At 41.5% G+C, this 15014-nt stretch overlaps 1 protein-coding gene across 1 annotated transcript; it reads right to left on the minus strand.

The window, feature by feature from the left end:
* Nucleotides 1-471: 471 nt before the first annotated feature.
* On the minus strand, nucleotides 472-14889 carry abcf3 (ATP-binding cassette, sub-family F (GCN20), member 3). Its single transcript, XM_076282490.1, has 21 exons — nucleotides 14784-14889; nucleotides 13879-14026; nucleotides 13329-13408; nucleotides 12956-13011; nucleotides 12619-12716; nucleotides 12291-12413; nucleotides 10690-10956; nucleotides 6781-6861; nucleotides 6046-6105; nucleotides 5882-5938; nucleotides 5706-5728; nucleotides 5545-5600; nucleotides 5249-5449; nucleotides 4544-4620; nucleotides 4065-4109; nucleotides 3815-3947; nucleotides 2985-3073; nucleotides 2127-2218; nucleotides 1770-1902; nucleotides 1552-1639; nucleotides 472-1436 (listed from the first exon to the last, which is right to left on the minus strand). The coding sequence occupies exons 1-21, from the start codon at nucleotides 14887-14889 to the stop codon at nucleotides 1278-1280; spliced, it is 2172 nt and encodes a 723-aa protein (XP_076138605.1). The 3' UTR covers nucleotides 472-1277.
* Between the last annotated feature and the right edge of the window lie 125 nt (nucleotides 14890-15014).

Consider the following 15014-nt stretch of genomic DNA (forward strand, 5'->3'; position numbering starts at 1 on the left):
AAATGATAGGTAACATAAATATCGAAGCTTTAATTTCACTCCGACCTTGGACACTTGGTGAAAGAAACCCAGTAGGTATGCATAGTAGAGGTAGTAAATTTGACTATTTGTTGGGTCAAGGGCTGAGACATCTCATGATGTACCCATATAAAGCTGTCACCCACAAACGCGAAGGCAATTCGTCCACCAAATCTTCGCCGCTAGTTCTGTCTTCCCTACATTCTCAAGACATTTGTTAGAAACAACAAAGACGACTAGTAGTAGGCTATACACCCGATTATGTAAGATAACTTGACTTATTCCAACAAACTCGTGAAACCAAAATAATCAGTTTGATATGAAATCCGTGCATTTGTCAACATTGCACAGATATATTTTAATCTCAATACAATCACGTAATGCTAGTAGGATTGTCCATGCACGTTTGATATAAAAGCCCGAATGTGTACAATAAAAACAGGTTGCAGTTGGTTGATGGCTATGATTTTATTAGCATTGATTTATGAGTATTTTAAAACACCTATTTATAAGTTAAGTACATCATTGAATCATGGGAATCATCTGGTTTTATTCTGATATTTTTTCACAAGTATGTATAATTATAGTATATATGTATATACTTTATATGCCTTACCCCATGGGGTATCAAGAAAAATGATTGTGATTTAGTCTTCGATTTGAATAGGGAGTTCCCCTACCTCGCAGGTAATAACAACACCCATTCCCTCCCTCTCTCCCAAATCCCATTCTTAGTCTCTCAAACATCAAAAGACTCTGAACAAGTATGAGGCGTCAAAATAAACAATGTTTTAAACAAGGTTTTGTCAAGCTGATGGAAAAACAAAGCAAAGCAGTCAGTCAGAGACAATACTGACCCAGCCCTCCATAAGATGGGACCATGGCTGACTAGGAACGAGCGAGCAAGGGCCAAACTGGCAGTCCAGGGAGAGTGTTGAATGAGCTTGATCTTGACGTGAGCCACCAGAGAACGAGGCTAGGGGCAAAAAAGGGGATAAAACGGAACAAAAAAAGGCCTGGAAAGAGAGCTGCGTCTTCGTGACGCCTCAGGAACCCTCTCCTGGGATTCCTTTGGGTGCTCCTTGGCAGTGGGTCGAATGTACGTCAAGGTGTGGGTAGGACTGTAATTGATTGGCAGTTTAGCATGTCTGATGTAAAGAGTCTTGCTGTGTTGGCATGTTGGGCGATGGGGGTTTTTTGGTGACGACAGCGCCGGCAACAGTAGTGGTCGACAGCTGGCCGGCTGGCAACATGAGGCCTCACAGGTAGCCCTCCTTGCGGAACTGTTCATGCAGGATGTCCCTGTACTCGTCGAAGCCGCCATCGATGCGCTTCACCTTGCCCCCCTCACACACCCAGAGTTCTTTACACACTTCCCGGATCAGGCGCTCGTCGTGGGACACTAACACCACACCACCCTGAGAGAGAAAATGAGAGAAATTCATGTTTACTAACAGTGCACATTTAATCAGCATCACCACAAAGCAGTAGAAGTTATGGATCTTGTAAAGAACTTAAAGGTTTTGGACTGACCTTGAACTTGTTGAGTGCTTTTGCAAGAGACTCTATGCTTTCCATATCCAGATGATTTGTCGGCTCATCAAGTATGTAGAAGTTTGGACTGATAAAAGAGAAGGTAGGAAACAGGAGAGGTTAAAACAACAACAAGTAGAGAGGAGGAGCAGGCTAACAACACATCTGTCTCTAGCCCCCCCCAACACACACACACACACACACACACAGAGCCTCACCAAGGCATGGTCATCTGAGCAAAGGCCACTCGACTCTTCTGCCCTCCCGACAAGCTTGCGACCGGCCGCGTGGCTAGTTCTCCAGTTATCCCGTACCGTCCCAGCTGATGCCGGTATTCTTCCTCATTTCGACCTAAGAGGAGAACATGATGGCCAGAGACAGAACCCGGGGGAGGGGGGGACGCAGCTCAAGGTCAATGTAGGCCTATAAGCGGATAATTAACTGGGGCATGTTATGTGGAGAAACAAACAGTTTGTGGCTGCATTATATTTACATAATACTTACATAGGATTCTTATGCAAATTGAAATGGCTTTCTAAATGTATACAAAGTGTACAGGGGTTTGTGATTGTTACCAGGAAATTTGTTGAGGAGCAGTTCCACTGAGCAAACATTCATGTCTAGCTGGTCCACATGATGCTGACTGAAGTAGCCAATCTTTAAATTTCTGTTAAAACAAACAGAATTCCAAATATTCAATATTCCTCTGCATTTCTCCCTGACTTCTACAAGACTTGTGTACCTGACACGCAAGGCCCAGGCTACACTGGGTACACAACTGAAGCGCTCTATTCAGAGAGTGTAAAAGCAGTTTTAGATGACTGGTCAATTTTTTTTTAATGTACGTACTGCAATCACATCTGGTGTAGCCAGTTCTATTGATAATATTGGAAGCTAATTGTTGCAGCAGACGTTCATGAACGGAAGGCTTCATGTGTGTTATGTGAGCAGAGTAGCCTGTACGGGTGTGGTGTACACTTATGTGTAGTATTATTGTGTTTTCTGATACTGTATCAAATGTCAATCACAATCTATTTTTGATCAATAGTTTCTATATTAGTAAGTTTATATATTAGTATAGTTTATATGCAAAGATTTGCAGCAGTCAGTGGACAGCCACTGAGGCAAACATTCATGGCAGACAGCTCTAGTGAATCTAGTTCTTCCTGTCAGTGTTCCAGACAGGTCTGTTGCTTTGACAGCAGATTTGTTAACTGCAGATGACAGTCTTTAATATTGTACAAAACAACTTCCCTCCCTGACACCTACAGTATCAGAGTCTAAATTCAGAGAACCACAGTTTTATTTCAACTTAGAAAATGAATGGTGAAACTGATTTAATGTCTGCCATTCTCCTCCCTGCAGTGGCTATCAGTGAGAAGGGACACCTGTGCATGATGCTTCAATCACACAGTGTTGTTTCTTGGCCTTACCGGTGAGAATGTCTGACACCACTGACTGGTGTTAGTTCACCCATCAGTAACTTCAGCGCAGTGGTCTTTCCTGCTCCGTTCTCTCCAACCTGTGAGACAGACACAAATCCACACACGTACAACACACACACGAAGCAAAACAAAAAGAGAAAAAAGGTGTTTTTACATAATATGTGCTAGACACACTAGCACTAGCTATTATTCTTGTTCAAATCAACTATTGTCTTTGTGACTCGTGATGACTTTCATCTATTCCCAGAATACAAATAGAGACTCAGAGACATAACAGTGCTGCCTTGAACCTTAATAAATTAAATAAGTTCTTCAAACAAACGTGTCCCAAATGTTGAATACCATGGTGATTTAATCTAGGGGATGTTACGCTTCACAGGCAAACAAACAAAAACAGCGTCTCTTTCACGGAAGCTCAGAGGAAAGTGAAAACATTTAATGTACAGACCTTGACCTTTTAAAATGAACATTTCTCACGGTTTCACATTTTACTTATACTTGAGGTCTGAATCGTGACACTGTGTCAGGTTTCTGTCTATCAACCCTGAACTTGTCTGATCTCGCAGTAAAACGTTAATTTATAATTGACACTGCACAAACAAATGTCAAAAAACTGTCAGGTGTTCTTGGATCATGTGGTTATTCAGATGATTTGGAATGCGGAGTTGGATTAGAGATGCACAAGTAGAGTTGGACATATAATGTTCTTCCCTTTTCATAAGCATCTTTTCATAGTTAGTCAAGAACACTTTCACATAGTTGGAACAAAGTTGGGGAAAAAACGTAACCTATGATGAACTATAATGGCTGATACGTACAATGCAGATGCGAGACTCCAGGTCTGCAGACACACAGAGCCCATTGAAGAGACTCTTATCCGGTGAGTAGTAGAACTCCACCTCGTCCAGCTGCAGAATGGGAGGAGACAGCTTCTCAAAATTATCTGGAAACCTGTTGACACACAAAAACCAAGCATGCTAAATAACAAACCCAAGCTAGTTTAATATCTTATCGTCAGAAACAACCAGTCTGTCCATTCCAATGCACATCATGTTCATGGGCTCTTACCGTAACATAACTTCAGCCTCTTTCTCCAGAGGCTTTAGTTCAGGTCTGTAAATCAGAAGACAGAGGTAGAGAGAATGTCAGAACACAACCAAGATGGAAGCAGGAGCACTTTCTCCTCTCCCTTAGAGTGCGTTAGAGTGCCTGGCTTACGCCTTCCTCAAAGTTAAATACCAGTCTAATAGCACTAGTCTAATAAACACCTGCCTGGGGCCAAAAACAGCCAAGAAAAGCTCTACCTACTCCTGCATTAGTCAGACCTCAGTACTGATGACACACTGCTGAGAGAGCTGCTTAGTTTGGAACAGTTCTGGTAACAACCTGGCACAGGCCAGCAGGTTTTGGCGCCAGACCATGACCAGGTGTGTGACCTACTCATGAAATCTGGCTATTGAAACTGGTCTGTAAAATCTGTCTGAAAACAACTGGCAGCTAATTCAGTTAACTTGTGTTTTAGCACCATGGGGATGATGGCAACTCACAGTTTCTCCAGCAGCTTGAGTTTGCTCTGCACCTGAGCCGCTCTGTTTGCGTTGTATCGGAATCTGTCGATGAACACCTGTAAAATGCAGACGGAGAGAGTTTTCCAAACAAATCCTATATGAACTGCACTTGCCGCTCAGTTCAGCGCAACACAGTTGCCACCGCGCTCCACAGTCAAAGTGCTCCCTGAGCAGCTGTTGCTTACACTGCAGCAAACCGTTCTTGCACCTCGCAAGCCATAGAAAATAATGGGTTTCTGAACGCAACGGTGCTGTTGTCCTATTGTATGCCTAAGTGCCTTTAGCTGGCGGGGAGTCTCTGACTGAGCAGAACAATAAGCCCGCCTATGCATATGCGGGAATGTCTAAGCAAGTTCTCAGACAAAGCGACATGTCTGCTACGCCTGCTCAGCCTCCCATCTCAGTGGACTTTGTCCTGAGCAAAGTAAAGCAAAACCACTTGGGGAGGAGAAGATAGATGAAGTAGATCAATGAGGTCAATATTTATTTAATTTGTATCAGTTCTCTTTCCAGAAGCTATGCTTGTATCAGTTTAGTTTTAAAGGCTACTTTGAGAAACATTTGGGGGTGGGGTGTGTGTGTGTGGGGGAGGGTGTTCAATTGCATGCGTTTTAATGTGAAAGTGCCCCTCACAGCCACTGCGCTTCTGAGTTGGTTAATATTTGACCACAGGAGATGGTTCACCTGTATGTGCTCTCTGTACTGGAGCTGTGCCTCATACTCCCTCTGCTGGTTCTTCAAACGGTCCTCCTTGGTTTTGATAAAGTTCTCATAGTCGCCACGGTAACTTTCCAACCGCTGTGAGTGCAGGTGAATGATGTCTGTGACCACGGCGTTGAGAAAATTCCGGTCGTGAGAGACTACGAGAATTGTGGACTGCCACGTCTGCAAAAGGTAGGGAAAATTCAGAAAAAAAGCTAGGAGTGTATTCTTTATCATTTTATGGCAAACTCTGTGAACCACGTTCAAATCTACAATACCTGCAAGTAGTTCTCCAACCACAGAATGGCTCGGACATCCAACATGTTAGTAGGCTCTGTGAACAGTACACACAGAGGGGTGTTTTTTTTCGGTTGGACAGAATGAATAGTGAAATGTAAATATTGAACCGACCAAACCACCAGTTATTTGTTCAACTCACCATCAAGTAATAAAAGGTCCGGCCTGAAGAGAGTAAAAACAAAATGTTAAAATGACCAATTCTGCCAAACGTCTTGAGCATAATAATGATGAATGTTTGTCGGTAACAGCGAAACTGGAATTACATTAAAATATGGGTTTTTGAGGGGAGATGGATGATTATGGGGGGGTACTCACTTGGCAAACAGAGCTCTGGCCAATGCTAACCTCATCCTCCAGCCTCCAGAGAACTCCCTAAGCAGAGCGCATGTGTTAAGACTCTCACAAAAACACTCAATACTTACAGTATGCATGCCAGTATGCACGCACGCACACACACACACGTCAGAAATATCACTTACTTGGTTGTCTGCTGTTGCATTTTTGAAGTAAACCCTAGACCTGCCAGAATAACAGAGGCTCTAAACAGGGGAGAGGGAAAATCAGATAAAGATTTAAAGGAGAAAAAGTGAGCACAACATATATAATCTATGTTACAAGAATGTCCTGAAACACAAAACCAGTACAACAACATCATTGCCATATGTCTGGTTTTGGACTAAGAGGCATCATGAAATTTACCTTCCACCCACAAATAGCAGATACATAGAAAACTGGAAAAGTGTCTTGGAGCAATTGATTATTGTTATACAGTCCTTGCTACACTTGTATATTTTGCTAAACACGACAAGTACTCAATGTATCGGGTTAAACTACAAAGGAATACTGATTTAAACTCACATGAAATAATGACAGAAAGATTGAACATATCTAATTATCCATTCTTTACAAGGTTTCGCTATGTGAGAAGATATATCTATATATATATATATAGATATATCAATATATAAGAACATGATCCCTTTAACTATGGACCCTGATGCTAACAAACATACAACTTATAAACTGAAACCGAACTTTAGGGTTTTTATGGCTCATGACCCACTCTTTCAGTGGTGATTTTTATTTTTGTAACCCTTGCCCTAAGGCCAAGTCTCTGACAATCAACGACTTGGCGGACCATTTTAACAGCTCTGGACACTGAATAAAGCATGCAGCCATTTTAGCATTGGAGTATGTATGCCTTTAAGAGTTACCGTGCAGGAGCCTTGTCTGCTTCGATCTCCTCCAGCCGGACGTAGATCTCCGACAGACGCACACTCTCCATCCCATCTGCCCTGTATAAGGCAAACAGAAAGCACAAGCACTGCTTTTCAAGTCTGTTGAATGGCACATTTCAAATTCAAATTTCTGACATAATATTTATCAATCCTTCTGTCAAACGCAACACCCAACAGTAATACAACTGACACACCACATTCATAAAAACATGACGCAGTCATGTCCTGGGACTATTTTAATGATAACAATGGAGCCGGTGCCAAAAAGCACACCGTAGGAAGATATGAGGTCTCTGCTTGTGAATGTGCATCTCATCCGCAACCAGTTGGCAGAAGGGACCAGGTCCCCTGTCAGTGTGACCCCATTAGACAGAGATTTCAGATGGACTATTGCATGTGGGCTATGCATGAAAGGACAACATCCTTGATAATGACAGTAGCTAACATAGCATTCCACTTTTATCTTGTATAAGTCAATGGTTTGAATGAGGGGGGAAGTAGGCCATCTCTACAGCTGGTATAAAAAGCATGTACATAACAGAACTAAACAGATGTACTGTACCTAGACAGCAAAATCATTCGCTAGAAGGGTTGTCAACTCAACAAATCTGATAGTTGGGCACCTGGCACCCTCTAGTGTTCAATGTTTAGATTTTCCTTCCAAACACAAAATGTGACCCTCAACTGTAGACAGCAATATAAAATATAGGCCTACTATACACAAATGTCTATCTTTACCACAAAAAAACGATTAGCTACAAAGTATGAATTAACTGAATTAACATCTATAAATGAAGGTAAAATCTGTGAAAGGTGCATTATTTAATATGGATTTTGTTTATACATAAAAAAGTAAAATAATTCTTCCAGACTTCCAGACAAAGCATCCTTGTCTGAGGCGTTTTGTAGCTTGTAGCTTGACTTGCCACATTTCACATGCAGTCCCCACGACTGACACAAAACTCTAGTGCTGCCACTAACGACTAATTTTCTAACAACTAATCTTTCGATTCATTTTTCGATTAGTCGACTAATCTAAACGACTAATTTTTTTGTGTTTGTTATTTTGTTGTGTCCGTTTTATTTTGAACTCAACTAAAGGGAAAACGTAAAATATATATCACCCTACTTTTGTTAGAAGCTGTATTACTGTAAGTAAACTGTTGAAAAACATTATGTAAAAAACATAAAAAACATGCTACCTTCAGATCTAATGTCAGACCTTTGATAGACTTTATTTGTATGCCAGTGTTGCCATGGACATAGACAACTTCTTTGACCTGTGGCCCGGTCATGGCATACTTTGGGGTCATAGGGCCCACCTACATGAACCCACCTCCCATCAAATTATCATTATATCACATCACAATTATTATTGTTATGCTATTGTTATACATGCACTTCAAAGCAGCCAGTGTTTAAAATGCCAACATTGTTCACAACAAGTTTGTGAAAACATGCACATCAGAGGACTGCTTTACTAATGTAAAATATAATTACAATAGTTCCATTGTTTTTGCATGGTTGCATGATAAATACTTCTCAAAACAACAGCATTTTATGGGTGTCATCGTTTTGGGATGTTTCCCACATGCAAGCATCATACACTGGTAGGCAAATGGAAAGAATATTGACATATTTAATTATGCCACAAACTTTTGGCCACGTTATTCAAATTTGACTATACAATACTCTAGATAGTGTATTATAGTCTGTGCTCTGTGTTTATGGAAGTAGCATCAATCCACATTGTTCTATTAAATGTAGTTTCATAATTAAATAGCCTTCCAATAGGTTGAATTGGAGCTTTGCTACTAACGTTTTCAAGTGGTTTCAGTTTCTCTCGCGCATTGAATGAACGCTCATAGGCTACCACCATTTAATTGTATGCCTCTATGTTTTATGACACCAAATTAGCAAGTATTTTCTACTGATTGCAGAAACGTTTGTTTTATTTTTCTGTCGGTCCGCGGTTCCTTGATCAATTGCGCAGCAAATTATCAGACGAAGATCCAGGAATAATTTATCTCCACGGCTCCGGACCAGCAGTGTCCACGTTACGGCCGGTGCTGGTCCGCGCGGTCCATAGTTCGAGTTTGGACTTTGAAAGGCGACAGTAGTTGAGGACTTTGCAAATGAGCCTAACATCAGCATGTTCAAAACAAGTAGGCTACAGGCACTTTGCGCATCTTACCACATGGTTACCTCACTTTATCAGTTGGCTTGAACGCTAAAAAAATCATGCATCGTGACTTATTGACCATGGGAAATGACGCGCACCTTGATTGTTGATATCACGGGCGGCGGCATGTTTGTTTTAAATTTTTTTTGTATGAATGAATTACAGTAATGACACGCCGTTGCGTTGTCAACGTGAGACCCTCTTCACTTCATTTATTTCAATTTCCACAATACTATATTAGTCAGAGTCTGGACTAGCGTAACCTACTAGCTTAGCTCCCCCCACTTAGCTCTGCCTAATAATGAATTGCGCCGAAAGCAGGCAGGCACGCAGCTTTGCTGCTGGCGTTAACACTTGTGTGCATAGCTGGGTTTAAAACATGACTGCCAAAGTCTTAGTAGCCTGTTTAACATCCAAAGAGAGTCATTGTACTTTTCAAGAGTTAATAACATAGAGTTAATATAACATTACAGTGAGCCGTTTGAGACCAAAAATAAATAGGCGGTCAATAGTAAAACGACTCTTTGACTAAACAAATTGCCGTCGACTAATTTTCATGGTCGATTAGATCGACTAAGTCGACTAATCGCGGCAGCACTACAAAACTCTGAATAACTTTGGTTACACTATACTTGACAGTATCGACATAAGAGTGACACGACACTGTCATGAACATGTCATAAACAAGTTATAAACGTTTATGACATAACATTTCTGTCATTAAGTGTCATTCGGTTTTTGTCATAACAAGTTAGGGTTAAGATTAGGATTAGGATTAGGGTTACAGTTAGGATTAGGGTTCATGTGTCAAGACAGTGTCATGTCACTGTTATGTCGATACTGTCAAGTAAAGTGTTAAAGGGGTGGTTCAGGATTTTGGACATAAGACCTCATTTCCAAGTAAGCAAGTGTGATATTTATCAGTGGAGACCGTTTTCAACACGTTTCATCCAGTCCTTGTAATTGCAGAGTTCGCAGGTGCTAGGCTAGCGCAAGTCAACGGTATGTGCCAGCCTGCCACTAAAGACAGTCTTACCCACTCCAAAGTACACCCGAGGCAAATTCCAGACAATCGATGTAAATGTCTGTGTTGATAGAATAGTGTAAGAAATACAACTACCCTCGCATCGCGTTGCAATAGTTATACTTTGGTCCCTGAAGTTGGTAGTAGTCATTTTGCATCTCAGTAGCGGACTGATATTACCAAGGCTACTACTAAGTATCCCCATTGGAGTGCGCCTTACTGTTTACTTTTCGGCGCAGTACTACTAACCGGAGCAAGTATAATTCCGTCGTGGTAAGAAACTAGTCCCTCAAAATGTAATGCGATCGTTGAAATGCAAGGATAGAATAACGTTAGAAATAACAGTATCAATACAGACATTTACATCGATAGTCTGGCGTTATAATTTATTTGCCTCGGGTGTACTGTGGAGTGGATAAGACTGTTTTTAGTGGCAGGCTAGCACATACCGTTGACTTGCGCTAGCCTAGCACCTGCGAACTCTGCAATTAGAAGGACTGGATGAAACGTGTTGAAAACGGTCTCCACTGATAAATATCACACTTGCTTACTTGGAAATGAGGTCTTATGTCCAAAATCCTGAACCACCCCTTTAACATAACTTTTTACCCTCTAAGCCTGCAGGACAAACATCTGCTGTGCTACATCACTGACTGCTTTACGCGGCTGCGTGACTCACAATCCGTTGGCGATGCGTGCGTTGAGCGTCCGCTCCTCCGTCAGTAGGCCCTCGCGGACCGTGTCGCTCTCCAGGACGCTCTGGAGTGCGGGCGTGTCGTCGCCCGCCACCTCCTGCTCCACGTGCAAGATGGTGATGTGTGGCGGCACGCGCAGACTGCGGCTGGCCAGCATCTTCAGCAGCGTGGTCTTGCCCAGACCGTTTCGCCCCACCAACCCGTAGCGTCGACCTGTGGCCAGAGACATCTCTGCCCCCTGCAGCAGTGACCTGACACAAAGCCAATTGGAACACTGTTTAAAAGGTCCATGTCATCCACAATACATGCACTCAAAAGGCAAGTTACTGTTCTGATGCAAAGAGATTGTATGGCCAATTCAACACAAGACTGCACAAGTACTGCAATAGAGCTGACTAGAAGGACTTAAAGGGAAACTCCAATCTAACAACAAGCTAGGGTCTATTTTTGGAAAACAACAAGTCTAAATTTTCATTTTTCAATTTCCATCTTGTGTGGAGAAAGTTTGTTCAAGTTGATTACCGAATGTGGCATGAGCTACTGTCTATGAACACAATAGGAGAGTTCGGTAGGCAACTTTCTCCTCACAGGGTGGCGACCTGAAGACCACTGACTGCACAAACAAGTTTTTTTTTTTTATATCCTTCCTTTACACATGCAAAGGTAAACATACTTCAGTTTGTCTGCAGAGAGCCTCTCCATAGTAGCATAGACGTGTAATGACGTTTTAATGGCTTAGTTAATGGTTTAAAAGAGTTATTTACTTTGACGTAGCAAAGTTGCCCCAAAAGTCTAAGCTATATGCTATTCAGCTGTAAACAGCACAGATTGATGTATTTTAGTCCCAGACGGAAAATTTACACTCATTATCATCCAAAAATAGACCCTAGGTTGTTGTTGACAGGAGTTTACCCTAAAGCCAATACAAATCCTCTCATAAATAAACCAATAAATTACAATCTGTACATCCAACATTGCTACATCAGACTAGCAATCTGCCACACTATCAATTAAGGAGTATATGAATGCATGTGTGCAATAAGCGAGGCTAGATGAACACAAAAAACAAAAAAGTAACAAATCAAAGTAAACCAGTCCATAAACACTTGATGTTATTTAGAAAAATGCAAATTGAATAAGGGAATAAGCGCTGCTTCGTGGCCGACACAGGAACAACGAAGAAATTGCACTTTTTACTAGGGATGAAACAATACATTCAACTCGCGATTCGGTACGATTCGCGATTTTAAGTGCACGATCCGATTTTCTGGTGATTTTTTTTAACAGATTAAGATGCAGACAAATTGTAACAGAAAAATATTCCTTTATTTGTATAAACTGAGGGGAACACAAGGTCTGAACTGTCACCTTATTCCAGTTAACGCATATTCTGTTTTGTCTGCACCCTGATGAGGTTGTTTTTAATTAGAATAATCTTTTGCATCACAATTCATTTTTTATCTCAACTGGTTGTAATTTTCACACATTTGTTTTGATTTTTAGCTGACTCACTGTGCATCATCACATCCCTACTTTTTACTGTCTGCACCTTGGACCATTGGTTGCAATTTTTATGTCAACTCACCTTTCCCCAAATGACACATCGAAGTTCTCAATGCGAATGTCATAGCTGCGATTCTTGCCAGACATGTCCACCCGACTGTCCTTCTTACTGCATGCCTGACTGGCAGAAGCTTCCTCAAGCACACTGAAACCCAAGGCCAAACTGTGATCAGGCACGTCAGCGTTTCACACAGTGACACTGGTGACAAACTCTCACATTCCTCCTCTAGTAAACAATGTATGTTCAGTTCTAGTCTTCTCAAAATGTCTTTTTGTCTAAGGGCTGGATCACAGCTCCAACCCTGAACTCAGTCGAGCAGGAGGGAGGGAGGCCCTGCTGGGCTACTTACACTGGGCTGGGACTTTTCTGGGAGTCTTTCTCATTCCTCTTGTCATGTTTGGCCTTCAGCTTGGCCTCAGCCTTCTCCAGCTTTTTTGCATTCACCGTCTGCAGGAACAGCGATGGAAAGAAGAAACACACAATGAACAACAACGAGACACAATCCTTGAAAATGGCAAGGGCATTGCCTATAACCAATCTTGGTTGTTGTAACAGACTGAATAAAGTTAAGGAATGAATGCCTGTGAAAAACAGACTTAACCTACCGTGTTCTACCAACCTTGGTTGTTGTTACAGACTGAATAAAGTTTAGGAATGAATGCCTGCAATACACAAACTTAACCTACCGTGTTCTGACCACGTTTTGTCATCCAGATGCCTTGGACATCACTGGTAGCAGACACTGTTGTGACAAAATACCAGTGAGATACAGTAATAAATTGAATATCATCAAAAAGCTAATAATTGATGGGTGAACACTAACTGGCAACACCCTAACCCTTACAAAAGGAACAAATGGCAAATCAAAGCACTGCTGATGTTACTAAAAAAATACTTAACCAACCATTCTGGGCTTAATATGTGTTTATCCAATAATTTAAGCATACTTGATCATCAACACTGCCAGAGGGGTGATACAGCAAAAGTAACTGAGATACTGGCTAACACATAACTGTAGAGTTCAATTAAGTTCATCAGATGTACAGTTGGAATGCCTACCAGTTTCTACGGAGATCTGAGACAACTGGACTGGAGCATCCAGAAGCACTTGCTTCTGAGTAGTAGTGTGACAATTATTCCTGTGGGGAAAGAACACACACAGTTAAGTATGAGCAAAACATGACCTCACTGTTTTCTTTTAAGAGTGAAACTGAACAGGTCTGAATTAATGAATAATTGAATGAATGAATAAATGAATGAATAATCACACTTTTTTTCATATTGCTCCAAAAGTCTAACCCTAGCTATTAGTTCTGGGCATACACTCCAAATCCCTTAGTGTGCATACACAGTCATGGCTCACTAGATGGGAAGTAAAGTGGCTTGGACTGAGCCATTAATCACTGAAAATATCAACAACCTTACTCTATACTTGTGGACTTTAACTTTGAATAAACATATTTTTGTACCCCAACAGATTTTCCAGACACTATAGTTTCCATTTTGATGTGTTGATAAATGCCTTCTTATGTCATACACAATTTGTAGTATGTAGTAATGGGTAATGTGTAGATTTATGTCAACTAAGGTAGCAAAGAGACAAACTCACAGCTGCAGTGTGTTGAACATTTGCAGACAGATGTCACGAATGTCATCCTCATTCTTGTAGTCAGCTGACATCTCCTGTAACACTCCACCAATGGCATCGAATACTTCCTCTCCATCCTCAAAGTCTGCACCTCCACTGTCCAGTACACCTAAACCACACAAGCACAGGACATTGTCATAGATAAAATAAATGGCAGGGCTCAACATGTTGCCCAAATTGTTACAAGTGGCAACCAGATTTGGTTGGTTTTGGCAGCCAGAACCTTATGTGTCACTTTTAAAAGTTAATGTTGAGCCCTGTATTACGTGAGGTAAAGTCAGATTTGGGGAATTTAAAAAGTTAAGAACATTATTTCAGACAGTAATGGTTGCGAAAGGATTCAATCAAAATCTCACAAGGACAGGCAAGTGCCTAACAACGTCAGAGGAGGGCACTCTTACCATACAGGTTAATACACACAACTTTCCAATGTTAAAAGTAGTCTATTATTCTACGGGTTAACTGAGAACCCAACACAAAATTTCTGTTTTTTTATAGGACATTCAATAACATGCCCCAAACCATATCCAGGTTTGATGTAATGTTGCGCAAAAGGTGACCTGACAGCAAGATAGATAATAATAGAGAATTCATCCTTGGAAAAAAAGGTATGTGTGTATTGAAACTAAGTGTAGGCTATGTCTGCCTTCTGTATAACTGAATGATGACTTCTGGCATGCCTTCTCGATTGACTGCCCACCGTAGACTACCCACAGCATGTTAGCAATCCTAGCTAACACTGCCTGATAGGCTGCTAATAGTCTCCTGCTGTGACTCGTCAAAGAAATGGATGCCACTATCCTTGCGTGAAGGCCTTATAATCTAAAGAATCACGATGTCCTTCTACACCAAACTGAAACACTCACCAGTGATATAATCGAAGACTTCAGTGTCGATTTCGGGAAACTCGCTCTTCAGGATATCCACGTATGTCGCCATGATAGACCGGCCCCGTCGACAAGGACCGCGCATGTGCTCACATGCTACAAGAACAGTCGTCCACAAAGCATTGTGGGGAATGAAGTCATATTTGAAAGAATGCAATACCCCTTTGAGGTTTTGGCTAGGCAGCGTCTTTCGTTTTTTCCCCAACCCAG

The sequence above is a fragment of the Alosa pseudoharengus genome, unplaced genomic scaffold (genome assembly GCF_046254945.1).
Source record: "Alosa pseudoharengus isolate Yale_2024_CS ecotype anadromous, Long Island Sound unplaced genomic scaffold, YU_APseudo_1.1 YU_APseudo_1.1_scf_13, whole genome shotgun sequence".
NCBI classification, from domain to species: Eukaryota; Metazoa; Chordata; class Actinopteri; order Clupeiformes; family Clupeidae; genus Alosa; species Alosa pseudoharengus.

Bases quoted from the DNA above. Each gene is read 5' to 3' on its own strand.
- abcf3 (XM_076282490.1), bottom strand. From the start codon at position 14,889: ATGCGCGGTCCTTGTCGACGGGGCCGGTCTATCATGGCGACATACGTG. The intron at 6,106-6,780 runs GTAACTCTTAAA...TCCCCTGTTTAG, and splicing joins GCAGACAAGGCTCCTGCACG to AGCCTCTGTTATTCTGGCAG. The intron at 5,729-5,881 runs GTGAGTACCCCC...TACTCTCTTCAG, and splicing joins GCCAGAGCTCTGTTTGCCAA to GCCGGACCTTTTATTACTTG.